The sequence below is a fragment of the Scardinius erythrophthalmus genome (assembly GCF_964197995.2).
Source record: "Scardinius erythrophthalmus genome assembly, chromosome: 6".
Lineage (NCBI taxonomy): Eukaryota > Metazoa > Chordata > Actinopteri > Cypriniformes > Leuciscidae > Scardinius > Scardinius erythrophthalmus.
The window spans coordinates 16,790,810-16,810,199 of NC_138226.1; the positions used below are offsets into that span (position 1 = coordinate 16,790,810).

At 37.3% G+C, this 19,390-nt stretch overlaps 4 protein-coding genes across 4 annotated transcripts; 2 read left to right on the forward strand and 2 right to left on the reverse strand.

Moving 5' to 3' along the window:
- Positions 1-782: 782 nt before the first annotated feature.
- LOC308692562 (E3 ubiquitin-protein ligase TRIM35-like) lies at positions 783-4,990 on the forward strand (the record flags this gene model as incomplete). Its single annotated transcript, XM_081368692.1, has 6 exons — positions 783-1,243; positions 3,613-3,708; positions 3,815-4,045; positions 4,139-4,161; positions 4,240-4,361; positions 4,449-4,990. The coding sequence occupies exons 1-6, from the start codon at positions 803-805 to the stop codon at positions 4,988-4,990; spliced, it is 1,455 nt and encodes a 484-aa protein (XP_081224818.1). The 5' UTR covers positions 783-802.
- LOC308692563 (TLR adapter interacting with SLC15A4 on the lysosome) lies at positions 4,919-7,906 on the reverse strand. The gene is made up of 2 exons (XM_081368693.1): positions 7,522-7,906; positions 4,919-6,751 (listed from the first exon to the last, which is right to left on the reverse strand). The coding sequence occupies exon 2, from the start codon at positions 6,749-6,751 to the stop codon at positions 5,921-5,923; it is 831 nt and encodes a 276-aa protein (XP_081224819.1). The 5' UTR covers positions 7,522-7,906; the 3' UTR covers positions 4,919-5,920.
- A 2,000-nt stretch (positions 7,907-9,906) lies between these two features.
- On the forward strand, positions 9,907-13,479 carry c9h13orf42 (chromosome 9 C13orf42 homolog). Its single transcript, XM_081369217.1, has 3 exons — positions 9,907-10,771; positions 11,317-11,461; positions 11,692-13,479. The coding sequence occupies exons 1-3, from the start codon at positions 10,358-10,360 to the stop codon at positions 11,940-11,942; spliced, it is 810 nt and encodes a 269-aa protein (XP_081225343.1). The 5' UTR covers positions 9,907-10,357; the 3' UTR covers positions 11,943-13,479.
- On the reverse strand, positions 13,437-17,041 carry rnaseh2b (ribonuclease H2, subunit B). The gene is made up of 11 exons (XM_081369216.1): positions 16,658-17,041; positions 16,290-16,361; positions 16,041-16,148; positions 15,845-15,921; positions 15,648-15,762; positions 15,481-15,545; positions 14,582-14,684; positions 14,417-14,498; positions 14,240-14,285; positions 13,840-13,917; positions 13,437-13,600 (listed from the first exon to the last, which is right to left on the reverse strand). Exons 1-11 carry the CDS (start codon positions 16,719-16,721, stop codon positions 13,490-13,492), a joined length of 921 nt encoding a protein of 306 aa, XP_081225342.1. The 5' UTR covers positions 16,722-17,041; the 3' UTR covers positions 13,437-13,489.
- Between the last annotated feature and the right edge of the window lie 2,349 nt (positions 17,042-19,390).

The following is a 19,390-nucleotide window of genomic DNA, read 5'->3' on the forward strand; positions in this document are numbered from 1 at the left end:
CTCTCAGCCTGTTATTTGAAGTGGAAAAAAAGTAAAATAACATTTATTGTTGCATTTCAGTTTGAGACATCCACTGTTGTTTTGTACCTTCATTCATTATATTGCAGATGTGTGAAAATCAAACTTATTCTGGATATTCTGGTTGTATTTCAATGGTATTATACAGCATTTTATTAGTATTGCACGGTAGTATTGTTATTACACTTTAGTTGTATTATGTATTGCAGTAGGCCTACTACCGCAGTTATATTGCAGCATTATCAGATGTATTGCAGTAATACTTCAGCTGTAATGCAGTTGTATTGCAGTTGAATAGTTATGTATTGCAATAAAACTGCAGTTGCACTCCAGTAAAACTAAATATTATAGGCTACTGAGATATTGACGTTTTTTCGTGTCCAAAAAAAATGCATTTTTCTACATGTAACAAAAACTGCAGTAGTCTTTTGTAAAGGTAGCTAAACGATGACATATTTTTTTTATTTCTAGGTGAACTTTCCCTGTAGGCTATTATCTCTATGCGTGTGCAGGGACAAAGCCTTTTCCTTCTTTCATTCCTTCTTTCATTTATTGCGTTAAAATAAAACTAAACGTTAAATTAATTTTGATGGCATTTTCCATCCATATATCGATACGAAAAATAGCCTACGATATATTTTAACTCAGGGACAAAAAGGACCAACAACCGCCCACTTAGACCGGAAGAAATCATGTGACCGACATGTACAGCGACCAATCACGGTTCGCTTTTAAAACTACTGTTCGTTTTTAGGGGCGGGTAAATCTGAAATCGCTGATAATAATGGCCCAGGAGTCTCCGCGAAACGTTGAACAGGCCAAACCGAAGAAAGTGGAAAATGGCTGTTTGCTTTGTGGTAGGGACTTCTATCCAAGCAAATGTAACAAGCATCGACTCTATCACGGACACAAGTCTGAAAACAAAGCGGAATATACGGTTGTGTTGGAGGACTTAGTTGGCAAACTTCAGGACACGACTCAGGCCGTCTGCAGCATATGCAGAACTCTGTTATTGAGGTACGATCGCGTGTCCAAAGACGCAGAGAGAATAAAATGGCTTATTAAGGATACGTGGAATAAGATGAGAGAGAAACGATGTGCGGAGTCAATTCCTTCACTGGAAGTGAAGAGACGACGAGAACTGATGGACACAGCAGCTTATGATGAAGACAACAACATTGCATCCATCCCACTACATTCCACTGACACCGCTTCAGCAGCAAAGGTAACGTTCCTTATCTGATCTCTGGATACGACCAAATGACTTGTATTTTAGGGAAAAAATATGTCTGCTTTAAATAAGACTATTTTGAATTTATTGTTTTTTTCTGCTTTTTTTTTTTTTTTTTTACGCCATATATAACCAAAATGCCATATAAAAAAATGCTAAGAAAGAAAACTTTCTGATATTCCTACAAAACGTTGTGGTAATGTATTACGTGAAAAAACGTTTTGTATTGTTTAAAGCTGCAGTCGGCAAGTCTGGCAGATTGAGTGGACTTAGCCAAAATTTTGAATGTTTACAACTCTCATGCCCCTCCCCCACTACCAACGAGCACCCGCCCATCGTCAGTGCATGTGTACCTGATTTTCTGTGAACGCGCGCGTCTCTTCAGCGTCGATCAACACCATGGACTCGGAGGTAGGCTGCCCTGGCTAATCTATCCATAGATAGCAATAACAGAGGAATTGGAAGCTTGTTAGTAGATTTTCTCTCCGCCATCACGCTTCGTACAATCTTCAGGCGAACTTCAGGCGTGTCGTGTGCATGTGATATTGTAATGTGCGCGTCTGCGTGAGGGAGAGGGGATCTGTGGCGTGTGCACGAACTGTGATTGACAGTCAGATCTCACACCCCCCTGCGCTGATTGGACCCGATGAGACGGGAGCGGTGGATTTTTGCAAAACAAATAACACGCTCCAGGTGGAGTTAGAAGCTCGGGTTTTTTACTAAAACCAATTTATTTATGTTGTTCTGTCGGATTATAGTGTCGATTTCACTGAATATGATCAAAAAAAAGTTGCCGACGGCAGCTTTAATGTAATAATTATGTTCTGAATTGCGTGATTCGTGTTTGCAACAAACTGAACTGGGACATATATAATTACAATAAATACCCTTAAAAATCTGTAGCGAGGAAAAAAACTTAAACTGATAATATTGCACGTGGGGATGTCAAGGGACTAGGGATGTTAACCGATGACCGTTTGACCGATGGTTGACCGTATCAACGTTAACCGATCAAAGTTGTCGGTAGTCGGTTAAAAAAAAAGTGATCTCTAAATTTGGCTATTATAGACAGTGGAGTGGACTAAACGCTACTACAGTTAGCCATTTCATTCCAAGATCTTTTTGTGTGAAGTGAACAAATCCCTCACACTGAATTTTTCATAACTCGCCTGTTTGTAAAAACATTTGGCGCGAGGTCAGCGTTTGGGTTCGCGCGCTCACAAGGTTTGTGAAAAGTAAAGGCTACAGGCTAAAACACTTGAGGTTAGAGCCAGGGCAGAAGACAGTTATCACCATCTTTCTTTATTATTGTTAGCACTAACGTTACCTCAAACTAAAGCGGCGTCTCTTCGGAGCTGTCATTGTTTTTTAGTTTTCGCCATCCCTACAAGGGACCATGTGATCCCAGTCAACAATTTGATCTCTCAGTGATGTTATCATGAGCTCCAGGATACTCATGATGTGGTCACAATGTGAGGTCACAGCGAGCTTAAAGTGTAACTTCACAGCGCACTCATACTGTGAGCTCGCCATGTAAGACCACTGTGATATCATTGTGTTAAACTCTCATTCTGTTCGTTTAGTGTGAGTTCACTGTGATCTCAAATGTATCTGATATTGGTCAGTTATATCATAAGCATCATGTAGAAGTTCATATTTTATTTCCATAAACAATTCAGTTTCCTTGTTTAATTTGTATTCTTTTCAGCCTGGTGTTGGCATTTGAGACAAATATTTCTATTTGATGGATGCATTCAGATTCAGGTGTTGTTTTGGTGACTCCTTTTCACGTAACCTCTATTTATTTTTCCCCTTGAAAAGACTTGATGCATCCTGAAACACAGAGAGCAATATATCAATGCAATCAGTTGTAAAATCAGCTGGTGTGGTTACTGAAGCCAGGTGATTCCACACCTGAGCTGGCAAGAGGCTGGTTCACATGTACCTGGCCATGTGCCAGTGCTCTGTTAACACAGGGCCAGGCCACAGTGCATATTGGCATTATAATATCATATAATCATATGAACAAATCCTGCGTTATCTTTTTTTTTTCAGTGTTCAGAAACAGGAAGTATAATGTCCCCCCGGTGACCGACATTTGAACTGCCTCCTCTCAACCTGCTCAACATTTTGAATTCACAATGAGCTGCATATTAATCACACTGTGATCATCACATGATCTCACGTGTTGACTGGGATGGCAATTACCCTATGATATAAAATAATTGCTGAATCTGTTTTAATCAGGTTCTTTGACCGAAATATATGTTTAATTTATTCGATATATATATTAGCTGAAAACAGACATTTTCATATTAATCTGTTCTGTTGATTTTTTTTTTATTTTTTTTTTATTTTTTCAGGAGAAACTCAAAACTGCATTAAAACCACTGCAGGAAAGGCTGAGAGTATTTCAGGAGTTTCAAAAGACTTCACTTCAAACTGCAGAACATATTAAGGTAAGTATTTATTATGGTATAAAGTTGGGAAGCACCCCATCTTTGTAAAATATATGTTTATGTTAGAATATAGTCATTCATTCATCCGAAATATCAATGGTTTCAGTTTCAGGCTCAATACACAGAGAAATGGATCAAGGATGAGTTTGTGAAACTTCGCCAAAGTTTATGTAATGAAGAGGCGGCCAGGAAAAAAGCACTGAAAGAGGAAGAAGAGCAAAAGAGTCAGATGTTGAGGAAGAAGATTGAGAAGATGAGCAGAGAGTTGTCATCTCTTTCTGCCACAATCACAGCTATAGAGGAGGAGATGAACGCTGAAGATGCTTTATTCCTACAAGTATGAAGCATGTTTATGTACTTTTCGGAAAAGGCAAATATGCCCTTTTTAAAAAAGTGTTAATTTATTTAATCTGTATTTCTGTTATTACAGAACTATGAGGCCACTATGAAAAGGTTTGTACTAGTTTTCCTGTTTCTCTGTTGTTCTGAACTCAAACCTACAGCATCACTGACTCCTGAACGTTTTTCCAGAGTTTCCCAGTGTAGACTGCCAGATCCAGAGAACATTTCTGGAGTGCTGATCAATGTGCCAAAGCACCTGAGTAACCTGAAGTTCACTGTGTTACAGAAGATGCAGAAAAGTGTTGAATACAGTGAGTACAGAACACAACAATGAATTCAGCCCCATCATAAGAGTCATTTGTCTTGATTCATGTTTGTGTGTCTTTCTCTTGCTTCAGCTCCTGTGACCTTTGACCCCAACACTGCTCACTGTAATCTCATCCTATCTGATGATCTGACCAGTGTGACATACAGCGATGAGGAACAGACACTTCCTGATAACCCAGAGAGATTCGACATGTTTGCGTGTGTTCTTGGCTCAGAGGGCTTTGACTCAGGGTCTCACTGCTGGGATGTTGAGGTCGGAGACAGTACGGGCTGGTTCCTCGGAGTGATGAATGAATCCGCTCAAAGGAGGGATAAAATATTCTCAAGGAGTGGAATTTGGCTGGTGGGGCATTTCTGTGGTGAATATAAAGCACATGTACCACCACAATCGCCAACTCTCCTCTTGGTGAAAGAGAAACTGCAGAGGATCAGAGTTCATCTAGACTGGGACAGTGGAAAACTGTCATTCTCTGACCCTCTTACTGACACACACATATACTCTTTTACACACACATTTACTGAAAGATTATTTCCATTTTTCGGTGTTGGCTGTAATATTTCTCCTCTGCTCATCTTACCAGTAAATTTCTCAGTAAAAAAAGACTCACTTTAGATCTTTAGAAGTTTTATGTAATGCTTAATTTAATTTAATTTTTATAAAAGCAAAAAACAAAAAAACTAGGACACTGACCAAGCAAATAAACAGTGTAAACATAATCTTGTTTTATTATGCATTTATTATTATTTATTATGGAAATGCACATACTCCTGCTCGCTCTTCCTCTCAAACGCGCACACATTCAGTACGGACACACACTCGCACAGAAATGTTGTCAGTGCTGCTCTGGCAATTTTATCAGTAAAACAACAAGTTGCACGATATTTCTCCCGAACGGTGTAATAACGGCGCTATTACACCGACATTGACAAAAACCTGACAAATGTCTTGAAATACATCATCTGAACAAAGTTTTGAGGTGTGGTAACCATAGTATAAGCAGAACAATTGACTCCGGGCAGTTGAATTATTAGAAAAATAATGCACACCCGATGTTTAACGGCTACTCCGCTTTTTCTTATAATTCAACAGCCCAGAGTCAATTATTCCTTGCATAAAAGAAATGCTCAGTGACCTCTTGATTCTAAGACTATTAAAAGGCATTTATATATTTAATATTACTTTGACCTTTTAAATGCAAGAGTGTAAATGGTGGTATTTTGTGTAACTAGGTGCAGCTGTCCCCCAAAATGCTGGGCATGGAAATATAATTATTTTTAAAGCCAAATTTGTGCAGTAGGTGGCAGTAGAGAGTCTCTCAATATATTCTATTACCCATTACATGTTTTTGTTTATCAAACAAACAGCAAGTTTCACAATGCGTTTACATTATGCTTTACAGCTTGATTACAGACAGTGGGTCCATCAAATGGGGTCGTAATTTAGGATTACTATAGCTATAAGTTGTTGCACGTTATATGAAAGTCCATCTCCTTGGTCTTACTGCCACAACGCTTCTTTTCCCACTTCTGCCTCGTATCCAACTCACTTTGTCTCAGTGGAGATCTGCAGTAGAGGGGTGCTGATCTCGCTGGACTGATAACTGCTGGTGACTTTCAGCAGGCAGCTGAGCAGCATGTCTTTGGCCCGTGCCGTCTCCATGTTCTGTTCACGGCTCAACTGGAGGGTCATTTGGTCCAGGCTGGTCTGCAGTAGCTCAGAGGCCATGACCGGCCTTGTCGCCGTGGGTCCCTCGGTCAGGTACTCCCTGTACAGCTCCAGAAGCTTCTGTTCCAGGTAGCCGTTGAGCTGTGAGTTAGAGAGGGGCCGGCCGAACTGCAGAAGAGAGGGCCGTTCACGCCCGCTTTCTTCCCTCCAGCGCCTCGAGCTCCTGCGCTCATGGACAAGAGGAGGCAGGAGGGAGGGTGAGGGGACATCTCCAGACAGAAGAAAGGGCCCAGCCTGGGGGTCCTGAATGTGATTGCCCTGTACGTCCCCTGCACTGGGGCTGAGCGGCAGCACCTGACCACCAGCAATGTGTAAATCGTTGTAATGCTGACAGATGCTGTGGCAGCTGGAAGGCACTAAAAATGCCTCTGCCTCTATGGTGTCTGCCTGCCTGGGGATGTCCACACTTAGGGCGGGTTGCCGTCCTGCCGCAGGGGCGGTAGACGAAAGGTGAGCTTCGCTCTGCTGGGTCTTTGTCCGGGTCGTATGAGCGTGAGTCTCTAGAGGTGAGAGGACAGGGGTTTGTGCTGAGAGGGGATAAGTCAGCGGAGACGATGATGGTGCTGTGATCGTGTCACATGTAGGAGGATTTACACACTCGGGTTCAGCTTCGAACACCAAACACCACAGCTTACCTTCACACAGCATCTACAGTACACATACACACAAGTTAAAGTGGACATCAGTTCACACTAAACCGTTTAGAAAAGGAGTCTCAAACTCAATGATCTATTGTTGTTTGGGGTCAGTGAAGAAATAAATTCATATTTTTATTGAGCAAGTATGCATTAAATTGATCAAAAGTGGCAGGAAAGACTTTTACATTGTTACAAAAAAAACTTTTCTTAAATAAATGCTGTTCTTTTGAGCTTTCTATTCATCGATGATTCATGAAAAAAAATGGATCACTGTTTCCACAAAAATATTAAGCACCACAAGCACAACTTTTGTCAAAATGTTTCATATTAGAATGGTTTCGGAAGGATCATGTGACACTGAAGACTGGAGTAATGATGCTGAAAATTCAGTTTTGACATCACAGAAATAAACTGCATTTTAAAACATATTAAAATAGAAAACAGTTATTATAAACTGTAATAATATTTCAGAATGTATTTATACGATCAAATAAATGCAGCCTTGGTGAGCAAGATATTTGTTTCTAAAACATAAAAAAATCTTACAGATCCCAAACTTTTGACCAGTAGTGCATAAAAATAAATGTAATTAAAACACATTATAAACTAAAACTAAACAAATGACTTTATATAAATATATTTAAGGATAAACTATTAACACTTGAGGGGCCATTTGAAATATCAAAGTCAAATGTGGCCCATGAGACCCCAACAATGTAATATTATTGTCCTCCTCACATCACCCAGATTACCCTAGACAGAAAGTTCCTTAAAGCTTACCTTTTTTTACTACTGAAGAATCTCTGGCTATTGAGCTGAAGTGGTTCTGTGTCCGAGTCTTTGCAGTATTTAAGCACTGCTGTGCTGTATAGGGTTTTATTTCATCGTAAGTGAAAGTCGTGCTAGTTCTTCAGTTTTATGCTCCAGTAAGGGAGGAAGTGAAAGTGCCACAGCATCTCAGACGAGCACACCCAATTGTCTTTGCTGTGTTCCCCTTAGATTTTCCTATTTTAGGAAGAGGGGGTCGTGGGTAATTTCCCTAATGGAGAGTATATTAACTTTAAATATATATAAACATAAAAGCTATAGCAGTTATATATTTTTTTTCTAGTGAATAATAAAACTCTGTGCTAATAAAGAGATGACCATGGTCCTGTTGTGTGGCACATAGTTGTAATCTGTAATTTTTTTTCTCTTAAACTCTTCATGCAGCTGTTATATGTTGCAGTTTCATTAGAATGAAAACTAATGTCTATTTCTTCTAACATCAGTGTTTGCACCTGCAGCTATTTGGATTCTTATGTAACAGTTAATCTTCATTTCCTCATTGAAACCAAATAATCCAATTCCAGTGTAATTGAAACCACTTGTAGACGTGTCATGTGTAGATTGAGCACACCTCTAGCACTAGTTAATCTGCGAAAGGGTTGGTGACAAAATGCTGCATCACCTACATTCATTATTCATGTGATCATCTGTCTATCTAAACATTACCTGATCAACCAACAAACAAATGAACAAGCACAAACTCAACACATTTCTATACTGTGTTTAGGTTTTATGTATTCGGCTATTTCTCACAATATTCTCACAGTACGCACTTAATATATAACTGTATTTTTAGTTGCTTTTAGAATAATTTCTGTTAATTAATCTGTACGTATTACTTTTAGACAGACAGAAATTCTGATCACAAAGTCAGTCAAATTTTCTGCCATTATAAGGTGTATAGCGACCTGAGAGTGCCATGAATGAATAGTTTTTTGCATTTTAGTTTATTGTGCTTTAATCTATTTCAAACAACCCACCCCAAAACAGCATGTAAAAAGCAAAAATAAAAAAAACTGGTAGCTGTACATGTTGTTTCCAGTCTTAGTGGGTGGTTCTTGACCAGAATAAGGTGCAGTCTATACCAACTGTATGCTAAGGTGTACTGTTAATATTTTTTTAAACAACCCATTTAATTAAAAGGGTCAGAGAAAGGGCTAAAAGATAAATAACTAAAATGATGACTTTAATATATAACCTAGGAGAAAAATAATATACTCTCTCTATGGTGACCAGACAGCTCCCAGAATCCACCCAATACCTCACCAGAAACTTTAGCCGCCCCGTCGTAGTGGCTCTTGCTCAAGTGTTTGACTCATTAGTTGAATATGAACACATGGATCTTCCCAAGCACCACACTGTAAAAAAAATAAATAAAAGAGTTGAGAGTTGCTGCCTTAAGTTTTAAAGTGCAATCACCTTGGATGTTTAAGTCATTTCAACTTAAATTACATTAAAATGACTTAAAACAAATGAGTTGAATCTTGTTTAAGTAACTTATAAAAAAAGTTGAAAATTGCTTAACTTATATTGATGAGTTAAAGTAATTCAAAAACACATGTTGTCATAACTTGATTTGGTTTTTTTTACAATTGAATATAATTGAATTTTTTTTAAACAAGTTTTGATCATCTGAGACATATAGACTATCTCAGATGTATCCACATGGTCATTTTGCAAAAATGTGATGGTTTTGCCAAATCTTTTTCTTTTTTTGCAGATTGTCAGGAAACACGACACGTTCTTTTGTTGTTTCCATCATATCAACCTAAAACTGACATATTCAGCATGGGAACCTTGAATTGGGTATACGAATTGGGTTCTTTTTTTATATTAAAAAGAAGTTTGAATTAATACCCCTACTTTCCTTATGTGGGTTAAATACAAGTTTATTTTTCATTTTATATAGGCTATAATATATATAAAAAAACAACTTGACCTACCTACATCTTTTTTTCTCACGCACCTATCACCTGCAGGTGTGCGATGGTGTTTGCGCTCTGATATATAGAATAGAATAGAATGAGGCATTTATAAAATATAAAATAGTATATATTCAGTTACATAGTCAATGTTAAAAGTTCCAATTTATAGGATAGTATTTAGAAGGAAAGTAAATAGAAAATAATATCAAACTGTAATTTAGTAGATCTTTTATTGGCCATTTACATTATGATAACACTTCACCCGCAACGTCCTAAAAATTAAGTGAACACACATACATTGTGATTAAATAATTTATGCATAAGAAAATGTATCTAATGTTATCCACCGCATCATAGGGCTAACTGTGATGGCCAGCACATGTGTGTAGCCCAATATGTCCAAGCTTGGTTCATTATTAATTTGTTAGTGTAGAGTTACAAGCGCGCCGTTGCCATGGCTGTGTTAGAAACCTACCATGTCTTCTTTACGGCTGAGAAATGGTCATCACCATCGCCTGTAATGTGTCCTTTAAGCGTTTGGCTCAGAACAGGAGTTCAGCACCATGGACAAGATCAACCAACAAACTCTTGGATCTGAATTTCATGAAGAAGATATAAAGTAAGTGTTCGCGCATGGTGCAAAGTGGAGAGGGATGTGGAGAAACAGAACAGGCTGACTGTCATCAGTAAAATCATTATATAGAACTCGATTACTAAAGCTAATTTTACGCTACTGACAGTATAAAGTGTCTTGATCAGGGGCACAATGATGATAGAACCCTCGTGTGGTTTGAACCAGCATCCTTTCAGTCGTCAGCGCGGATATTTAACCACTAAACGACAGCACCCGGACACCGACTGTGATGTTTAAGAAAATCAACGCAGTTTTCCGTCCGAACCATCTTGGGCCTCGCTCACGGGACAGGTTCAGGTCTAATGAGGATTACCACAGCGCGTGCACCGTGAAACTGGTCCGAAGCACGTCGATGCTCGTGGTCGGGGAGAGCAGTCGCGCGCATCAGGACTCCACTCTGAAGAGGAGCGTGAGCGCCGTGAGTGTCCATTCCAGCACGGCCCTGTACTACTACCAGAGTCGAGAGGACCGAGTATGGCTCTATTCCCAGAACCAGAACTGCTTAGAGTACTTACAGGAACTGGTCGCGCTCAGGCGTCAGTACACCAAGAGCATCAATGACCTCAACAACAGCGAGCGTAAAGAGACCGTGTCCCGCAAGAAGAACCCTGCACCTCGGCCACCGCAAAACAGAGCTGCACAGGTGAGATGCAACGTGGCGAGGTTTATACTGTATGTTGAGTATGTTTAAGCCTTACGGAAGAAGTAGTGAACATTATTAAAAGGGCAAAGTAAGGTAAGTTGTGAAATCTATAGCCTATCAAAGGGCCATAAACGTGTTCTTCATTTTTTCATCTGCGTTAAAATATGAAGATGCATTTTTTTTTTTAAGTTCAATCTTAGTTTGCATTTTTCACTTAAAGATATTCATAATATAATCATGAGAAGGTTTAATATTCCGAATATTTCAATAGGGATTAGGAGAATGTTGCTCCTGCTTTGCAGTTCCCTAAAATTTATGTGAATGCTATAGGTTTAATTTTGTAAGGAAAATCTTTGATAATTCAGTTTGAAAAGTGGGATTGTGTGAACAGGCTTTTAATGAGGTACAGTAGTTTTAATTTGATCCTTTATCAGTAGTTCTAAGAATAACAACAACCTTGATGAAACCTATGCTAAGGAAATAGTACTCTTTGAATCAGCAATGCAACTTATCATAATACACACATCATCTTTTGTATTTCAAAGACTTCACGCCCTGAACCTTCTGCTCCACCAATCCCAAATGAGGAAGACACTCTCCAGTTCTTTGATGCAGTCATTGCAAGCTGTGACCCAGAACCCAGTCGAAAACCACATGTGGACAACGGGCATGCAGATGTGGACTTCATAGGTGTGTATGGAACTTTACATAAGACTGTCTTTACATTCAAATTCTAGAATTCTCCAAAGTACTCTAAAGGCAGCATGGAAGATGGAGTTGCGGGATGTTGTACTTTATAGATCTTGATAGAAAGTATATTTTACTTTTATATTGTACTTTAATGGTTCAGCCAATGTTTTTTTTTTTTTTTATTGTTTCATGTTTGATTCTATCCCTTCTCCAATTTTAATGTTTTCTAGTGGCAACCAGTACCAGTGAGCATGACCTTCACTCAAACTGGATGCTTCGGGACCCTCGTCGAATCTCCATGACGGAGTCACAGCCCAAGAATTCAGATATCAGTCACGGGCAAGCAGCCCAGCGGAAGGGACACATGGGAAGCACAGGCAGCAGGAGATGTCTGCAACGAAACCCTATCCACCTGCCAAAAGTGGTAGAGAGTGCCTTTCAGACTCTGCGCTTCAAACCCAAGCTCAAGAAGAAAGACTAGCTGCTTAATCAACACTGTTATTCCACTGTTTGTGCCCAGAGGACAACTGAATGCTCACTGTTGTGTGATCAAGAAGTTGGCCTGGTAGAGGACGTGAGCTCTGTGACATGTCAGTGCTTACTCACTGCCCAAGCTTCATAAATAATCCACAGCAGATTAGAATCTCTTTTTCAGTAGCTCTCCATAGCAAACACTTAAGGCAATCAGCAGAGCATAAGCATTCTGCTTGACGTGGAACAATCATCCTACGCACTGATTCCAGACAGAGCAACTGGAATTTCCTTATCACTATATCTCAGATCGGAGGATCACCTATCTGATGAACCAGTCAGATAACCAGGCGTATGAATGATCCAAAACACATCAAGGCCAGGGGGCCAGCTATTTACTGCCTAATTACGATAGGTGAGAAGACTTTATTAGCCAAACGCAAAACAAACAATTTGACAACTACGACAACATTAACAGTAAAACTTTTTTACTGCAGTCTTTCTTTGAATGACATCCCTCAAACTAGTAGTAGGTGCTTTTCGTTGGTAGGTTTGTACGTTTTTTTTATGATGATTTGTGATTATCTGCAAGTATATCAATTACCCGGGAAAAAAAAAAGTTTAAGTTATGTATTTCTACTATTGAGACTCTTTTTTTAGCATTAAAACCTATAAAGAGGAACTAGACACACATGTTTGAATCCAGGGCTAAATAGGTCAGGTTTCTTTTTTTGAAAAAAGGAAGCAGGAATCGGGTATTACCCTTTCAGACTATAAAAACTAAGCTCAAAATAACACCACCACACCAGGTGCAGTGAGTGTTTATCAATAATAGAGAATAAAGTTGAAGGAAGTTAACAACATACAACTGAAGTTATCCTACATTATGGGCCAAAGAAGAATGTGTTACATTACATTACATACACTACTGTTTAAATATCTGGGGTTAGTAAGATTTTTTATTTTATTTTAATAATTTAATGCTATATTTAGAATTGTATTAAATTGATCAAAAGTGACAATAAAGGTTACATTATTACAACAAATTGCCATTTCAAATAAATGCTGTTATTTTGAACTTTATTCATTAAAAAAAATCCTGAAAAAACAAAAATATTTAGCAGCACAACTGTTTTCAACACTGAGAATATGAAAAAAATGTTTCTTTAGCAGCAAATCAGCATATTATAAGGATCATGTGACACTGAAGACTGGAGTAATGGCTGCTAAAAATTCAGATTTGCATTACAGGAATAAATTACATTTTAAAATATATTAAAATGTAAAACAGTTGTTTTAAATTGTAATACTTTTTTCGCTATATTACGGTTAACTTTATTTTTTTCCAATCAAAACAGTCTTGGTGAGGATAAGAGACTTTCAAATACATAAACAAATCTTACTGACCACAAACTTTTGAACTGTATTGTATATCATTATCATATATCATATTGTATATCACAGCACATGGTGAGAAGCCCAAAAAAAGTGAAATAGAGCTGAATGAATTTTCTAATAACTTTATTAACAAAAATGTTTTGACACTCACACTAACACTCAGTTCTTCTCTTGTTTGACTTTGGGACTGAAGAACGCTGCCATGCTCTTCATCCCCGTTTTGTCTACTTTGGCAAGACTCTTCTGAGCTGCAGTCATCTTCTTTGGTGGCTGAGATAACATAGACCATATTTAAAATATTACAATTATCAAAACTGTAGTACAGTAGCTAAAATTAATCAGAAAACATACATTTACAAACAATAATATTTGAAGCATGAATTGCTGAATGATTTTTTTTTAGGCATAGACAGAGAGAAAAAGATAGTTTAGCAGTAGTGCGTCGTTCATTTTCTTTCAATGTTTGCATCATTAATCCCATCACCACATTGTTTGTTATTCTAACTCACTTTTCGTGCAAAATCGCCACTGTTGAACTTGGTGTAATCTTCTTCGGCCTTTACTGGTTTATCTGACAGTTTCCGTTTCTATCAAATGCAAGACAGCAGTCAGAAACACCAGGCCACCAAAAGATATTTTTGAATTAAAGTGAACTGCTACACCCATTCCACTAACTGCATTCAGAAACAAAGCATTTATGATGCTTCTTGAAGCAATGACAAAAGCTGACTGAGTTTGAGAAGAAATGGAAATCAGAAAACAAATCACAACACAATTACAAGCAGATATGGTTAACATTGCATAAAATTAAATAAAGTAAAGCATACATACATAATACATAATTTAAATATAAAAATTCAAGCATGGCAGTAACATGCAAATATTTGGTATTTCAAGCAGTAAGATTACCTTAGAGGGTGGCTCTGTCTCTTTAGGGCTGGATATCTCTGGCAACCTTGTAACATGAGAGACTAAATGTGACTATGGATAACAAGGTAAAAAAGTGAATGACAGTCTGTTTGTGAGGACAAGTTTGTAAGGTTATGTGAACGATGAGTGCATGAAAACACATGTATGTGTACATACTGCAAATACTTGAGGAGATCTTTGCTCAGGTCTTCACTAATGTACTCTGATATGAGACCATGTGCGTAACGGAGGTAGTCCTCTAAAAGGATAACAAATACCATTATATTAGCAACACAATGCATAAAAGCATGATCCGTCTCTATTTATTCATCCTTTTTTTACCTTCAGTAGCATCTTCCTGTTTGACTCTGACAAATGTGCTGGACGTCACTCCTCCACCCACAGATATGTTGCTCTTTTTGAGTGTGCTTACTGTCCGCTGAACCTGAAAGAATTTTTCAAATAAGGTTAAGGTTAGGATGAAAATTCTTATTATTGATTGAAATTAGGGCTGTCACAAATTATTATTTTGGTAACTGAGTAATCAGTCGATTATTTTGATGAGTAATCGAGTATCAAATATTTTTGTGGTAATAAAAATAGACCTAAGCAAAGACCTAAGCCTTTAAAATGACTTAAAATACATATATAATAACAATGAGGCAATACTATTTGGTTCAAATAAAGTATCAAAAGCAAGTGAACATATGGTTTTATAGAAGAAAATCATCTTATAAATGCTACAGCCACTGTAATTTCATGAAAAAGAATGTGGACATCAAAACATGCAAACTCAGAGCGAGGGTTTAAACATTTATTTTGAAATAGCGATGGAGAGTTTGCATATTTAGAAACATATTGATGTATTCTCCTGTGTTAGCTTAACTTACAAATCTGATGAAATGGTGCTCTCACATTGCGTTCTCAGATGAACGTTATAAGCAACCCAAACTCACAGCATATATTTATATTAAATATATTTATTTAACCGAATCAAAGTCTTTGTGAATTCAAAATTAGCACTATGCTATAGTATGGTTTTTACATGTGGTAGCCTTAGAAAACGGTCTAATAATGCGGTTCATGGATTCTCGTCTGTGAAATGCGCCACTTACGGTATTTTGCCGGACACTCAACATAGGTAAATTTTTTTTAATTGAGTACTCAAATTTAATCGAGGAACCGTGACAGCCTTAATCAAAAAGGGGTTTTATATCATAAAAGTTCAAAATTGCTTGAACCTTTTTCTTAAGCCACTCCAAGGTCTTCTCGTGGTTATATCTGTGAAACTTCTGACCACCAACCTCTGAAAAACAGGATTCAATTTATATATGTGGCACAAAATTTGGACATCATACTGTATCTGTACATGATCTGGCACTATATACATGCCTACAGACTCACACACCTTTCTCATCAGCCACATGATGAAGGGAGTCCACTCCCTGTTTGCACTGCAGAAGTCTTGTGCATCCAGGGTAATCCTCATCCATCACCATCTGCTTCACCGGTTGGAACTTTCCCTACGAGAAGAGTGCTAGCATTACTCGTGAAGCTCATGTGAACAACAGACTGACTATATTTGCATTTCAACTAATCGTTTACCTCGGTGGCGACACTGCTGATGTATGGCAAAAGCAGAAATAAAGGATCAATGGAAGTCACGTACAGCAGTCTACCATCTGAGGACACACAGGAATAGAAGAGCTGTTAGTTCACTTAAATGGCATCAGCAATTTACTAGACAACTAGTACAATCACATGTTGAATGGATAGTTCACTTTCTGTAAGGTGAGCTTACCTCTTTGCACTGTCTGTCCAATAAACCAAGATCGAAAGTCTTCAGAAAAGGCTTTAACTTCATAAACACTGATATCACCACAGCTAAATAGGTACAGCGAAGAACTTCCTGCACTCACAATGACAGAACTGTCAGTCAGTTTCAGTTTATTTAGCTGATAGACAGGATGACTAAATAAAGGTATAACGTTATATCCACTAAACTGTCAGTTGCAGTTGATTAAATTGTTATTGTAACACTAAAAGCCACCTGTAGCAGGATTCTTTAGTTTGATGAAGGATGGATCAATGTCTTCGGATCTGCCCGTGTCCAGTGCTGAATCTGAAAGTGAAGGAAGGGTCAGCACCTATTTTTTACAGTCTATGGTCAGCACATGCCACAAAACTCAATTAAATATGGATTTATCAACTGCATAACAGAACTGCATGTAGATTTAGGTGGGCTAAAAAGGTAACTTACACTCACGCCAAAGTTTACATTAATAATGCACACTAAAAAACATTTTTTATAATAATAAAGCCACAGAAAAAAAAGTTGTGCACTGAAAACTATGTAAACAACTTTTCTCAAAGTGCAAGTGTGTAGCATGGAACAAAGTGTAAATTTAGTAAATGTACCTGGAGCAATGACAACCCAGCTGTCGTTGTCGGTGTGCGCAGAGCGTTTCTTTTTAGTGGTCATTTCAAGGATTGAGTTAAAACGTTAAACTGTAACAAACGGTTTTCTGATGTTTAATGTAAACGCGCAAGGCCGGTGAGTGAGTAGATGTTCTGCCCTAGAAAAATGGCGGCAAATATTTGTGTACCGTTCAAATAGGTGTGTGAAACATACAAGATTTATGTTTCATAAATATAACATAATAGCCTGGCTGTGCAACATAATAGATTTCTCAAAAGTAAGTAAAAAATAAATATTTTTCTAAATGACTAACAAATGTGAAGACAGAACAACACCTCATTTGAAACTGCGTCTACACAGCCACCCCTCTCTCAAAATGGTACGGTCTTCCAGAATTCCTTAAAGACATAGTAGTACATTTTTTACGCATCATTAAAAATACAGTTGTAAGATATTTCTCGATATTCTTCACATATTTTGTATATGTAATTTGTAATATGCTATATATTTAAAAGTCATTCAAAAGTCTGTCACATAACTACTGATTTACAATCTATGTAATCTATAGCCTTATAATGACTAAATTACATCAGGCTATGCATAATTTTACCGTTTGTAGCCTACTGGTAACAAAACAAAACAGAAGACAAAAATAGTTTATGTATAAAGAACATAAATTAATCTGTTTAACTTTGGGTACAGCCTTCTGTTTTTTTCTGTGTAAACTATTATAATTTGTAAAATGTCTTATAAATGTTGAGAAAACTTCAACTAAATTAATAAATAAAGAAATTAGTGACAATATAATGTCATGATTTTGACTAAATCAAATAAAAAAATAACAAAAAAGTGAAAACATTTTGTTTCTATATTGTTTAAAGGCAGGTTAGGAGGTGTGACATATGTTAACCCTGTGTGAAAACCCTTTAGCCTACCACCTTTTGTATTCCCCAGTCAAAAATGACCGGCCTTATAAAAATTGCTTGTAAATCGCTTGTTATGCAATATTTTCACCAAATATTGGATTCAATCTTTTTCGTCAACATGTGTTGTTTTAGCTAGGACAACTAGGTTTTGTATTTAATTTTGGAACTGATTGGTCATAGCTTTTGCACCTCAGTTTTTAAGTGAGAAAACGTTTTATTTGTGGATACTTTTTTCAATATTCATCAAAATCTGGATAATATTGCACTGTTTATCACACTAGTGTGCTTTAATGTTAAACCAGGAAGTTTGTTTTAAAATGCTTTTATTTTGTACAAAATGGCAAAGTCACACTTGTGCTGTTTCCAGGCAAAAATGACTAGCCTACAAAAAAAATAGCTATATATATATATAAGTGTTTTCTTTCAATTAGGACCGGTTTTGTATTTTTTTTTTTTTTAACTGATTTGTAGGCCTCATTGATCTGAGGATAAAGTTAATCTCTATGAAAAAGAAAACCTTTGATACTCCTTAACACTAAATGATTTTCTTATTTTTAGTCTCCCCCAATGGATGGTTATTATTGACCAATATAAGCTCAGATCAGTGAGGCCTAATCAGTCAGTTTAAAAAATAAATACAAAATCTGTCCTAACTGAAAGACAACAAATTGACAAAAAAGAGGGGGTCACCAAAAAAAGAGCAAAAATGTTGCTTCCACAAAAATTGGGGAAGCAGTGATACGCTGGGTGAGTAAAGCTAATGGCCTAAGTTTTCGGGGGAAAAGAAAATCATCCCCGGATCAAAATGACCTGAAAACAACATGAGGGTTAATCCATGTTTCAAAAATGTATGGCCAATAGACAACACTTTTAATTTAATCAACAAATTTCAGCACAAAAGATCAAAACTCAAACTAAAGCCTGCCAAGTGCCAACCTCTATACAAAATTGATGTTTCTATAAGTCACCTCAAGATGGCGCCAGTATCTTGAAAATGCATAATGTAACTCCCTCAGGCAGAATTCACCAATAGCACTGCAGATTATCTGCTGGAAAGTTCTAGACATCGTTTGAAGAAATCATAATTATCTTATTCTCACGTCTTCTCAATCACATTGAACAAAGCTTTACTGGCTACATATTTCAATAAAATATCAAACATAGCCTACAATATTTTAGACACAGGAATTAAATGAAAATGGTTCAAGTAAAATAATTTACAATAAATAAACCAAATGCTAAAAAATAGAAGAGATATGGTTTACATAATGTCAATAAATAAGTGTGAGTGTGTTTGAGAACTGTCCATGAGACTAACTGATTCTCCTCTCTTTTCTTTAAAGGCGTCTGTCAGCTACTTGGTCAGAATGTGACTCAGCTTACCATTTCTAATGATTCCCTCTTTTTCATGTCTCAGTTTATATTGTGAGGGCAAAGGAAATGTGTCTTTTTACACATTTGTTACTCATTAAAATAACTAACCAAGACATGCATTGACACAATCTATGGGTGTGCATTCATGTGTTGCTGGTTGAGAATCAGGGACCCCCCTGTTCTGCTATAAGTCTGTGGTATTCAGGTCAGCAAGGTCTGCTGAGCAAGGACATGGTGGAGGGGGAGCAGGGACTCCAGGACATCCCAGCTGTACAAGAAATGAACCATCAAAGAAGAAAAGAGAAGTTTATTTTATATAGCAAAGTCAGTTGTCATATAAGTAATGCTCCAATCCTTTTCAATCAAAAGGCCCATCAGAGTTTAGTTTTGAAAAAATATATTACAATTTGAACACCATATCATTTCTTAATA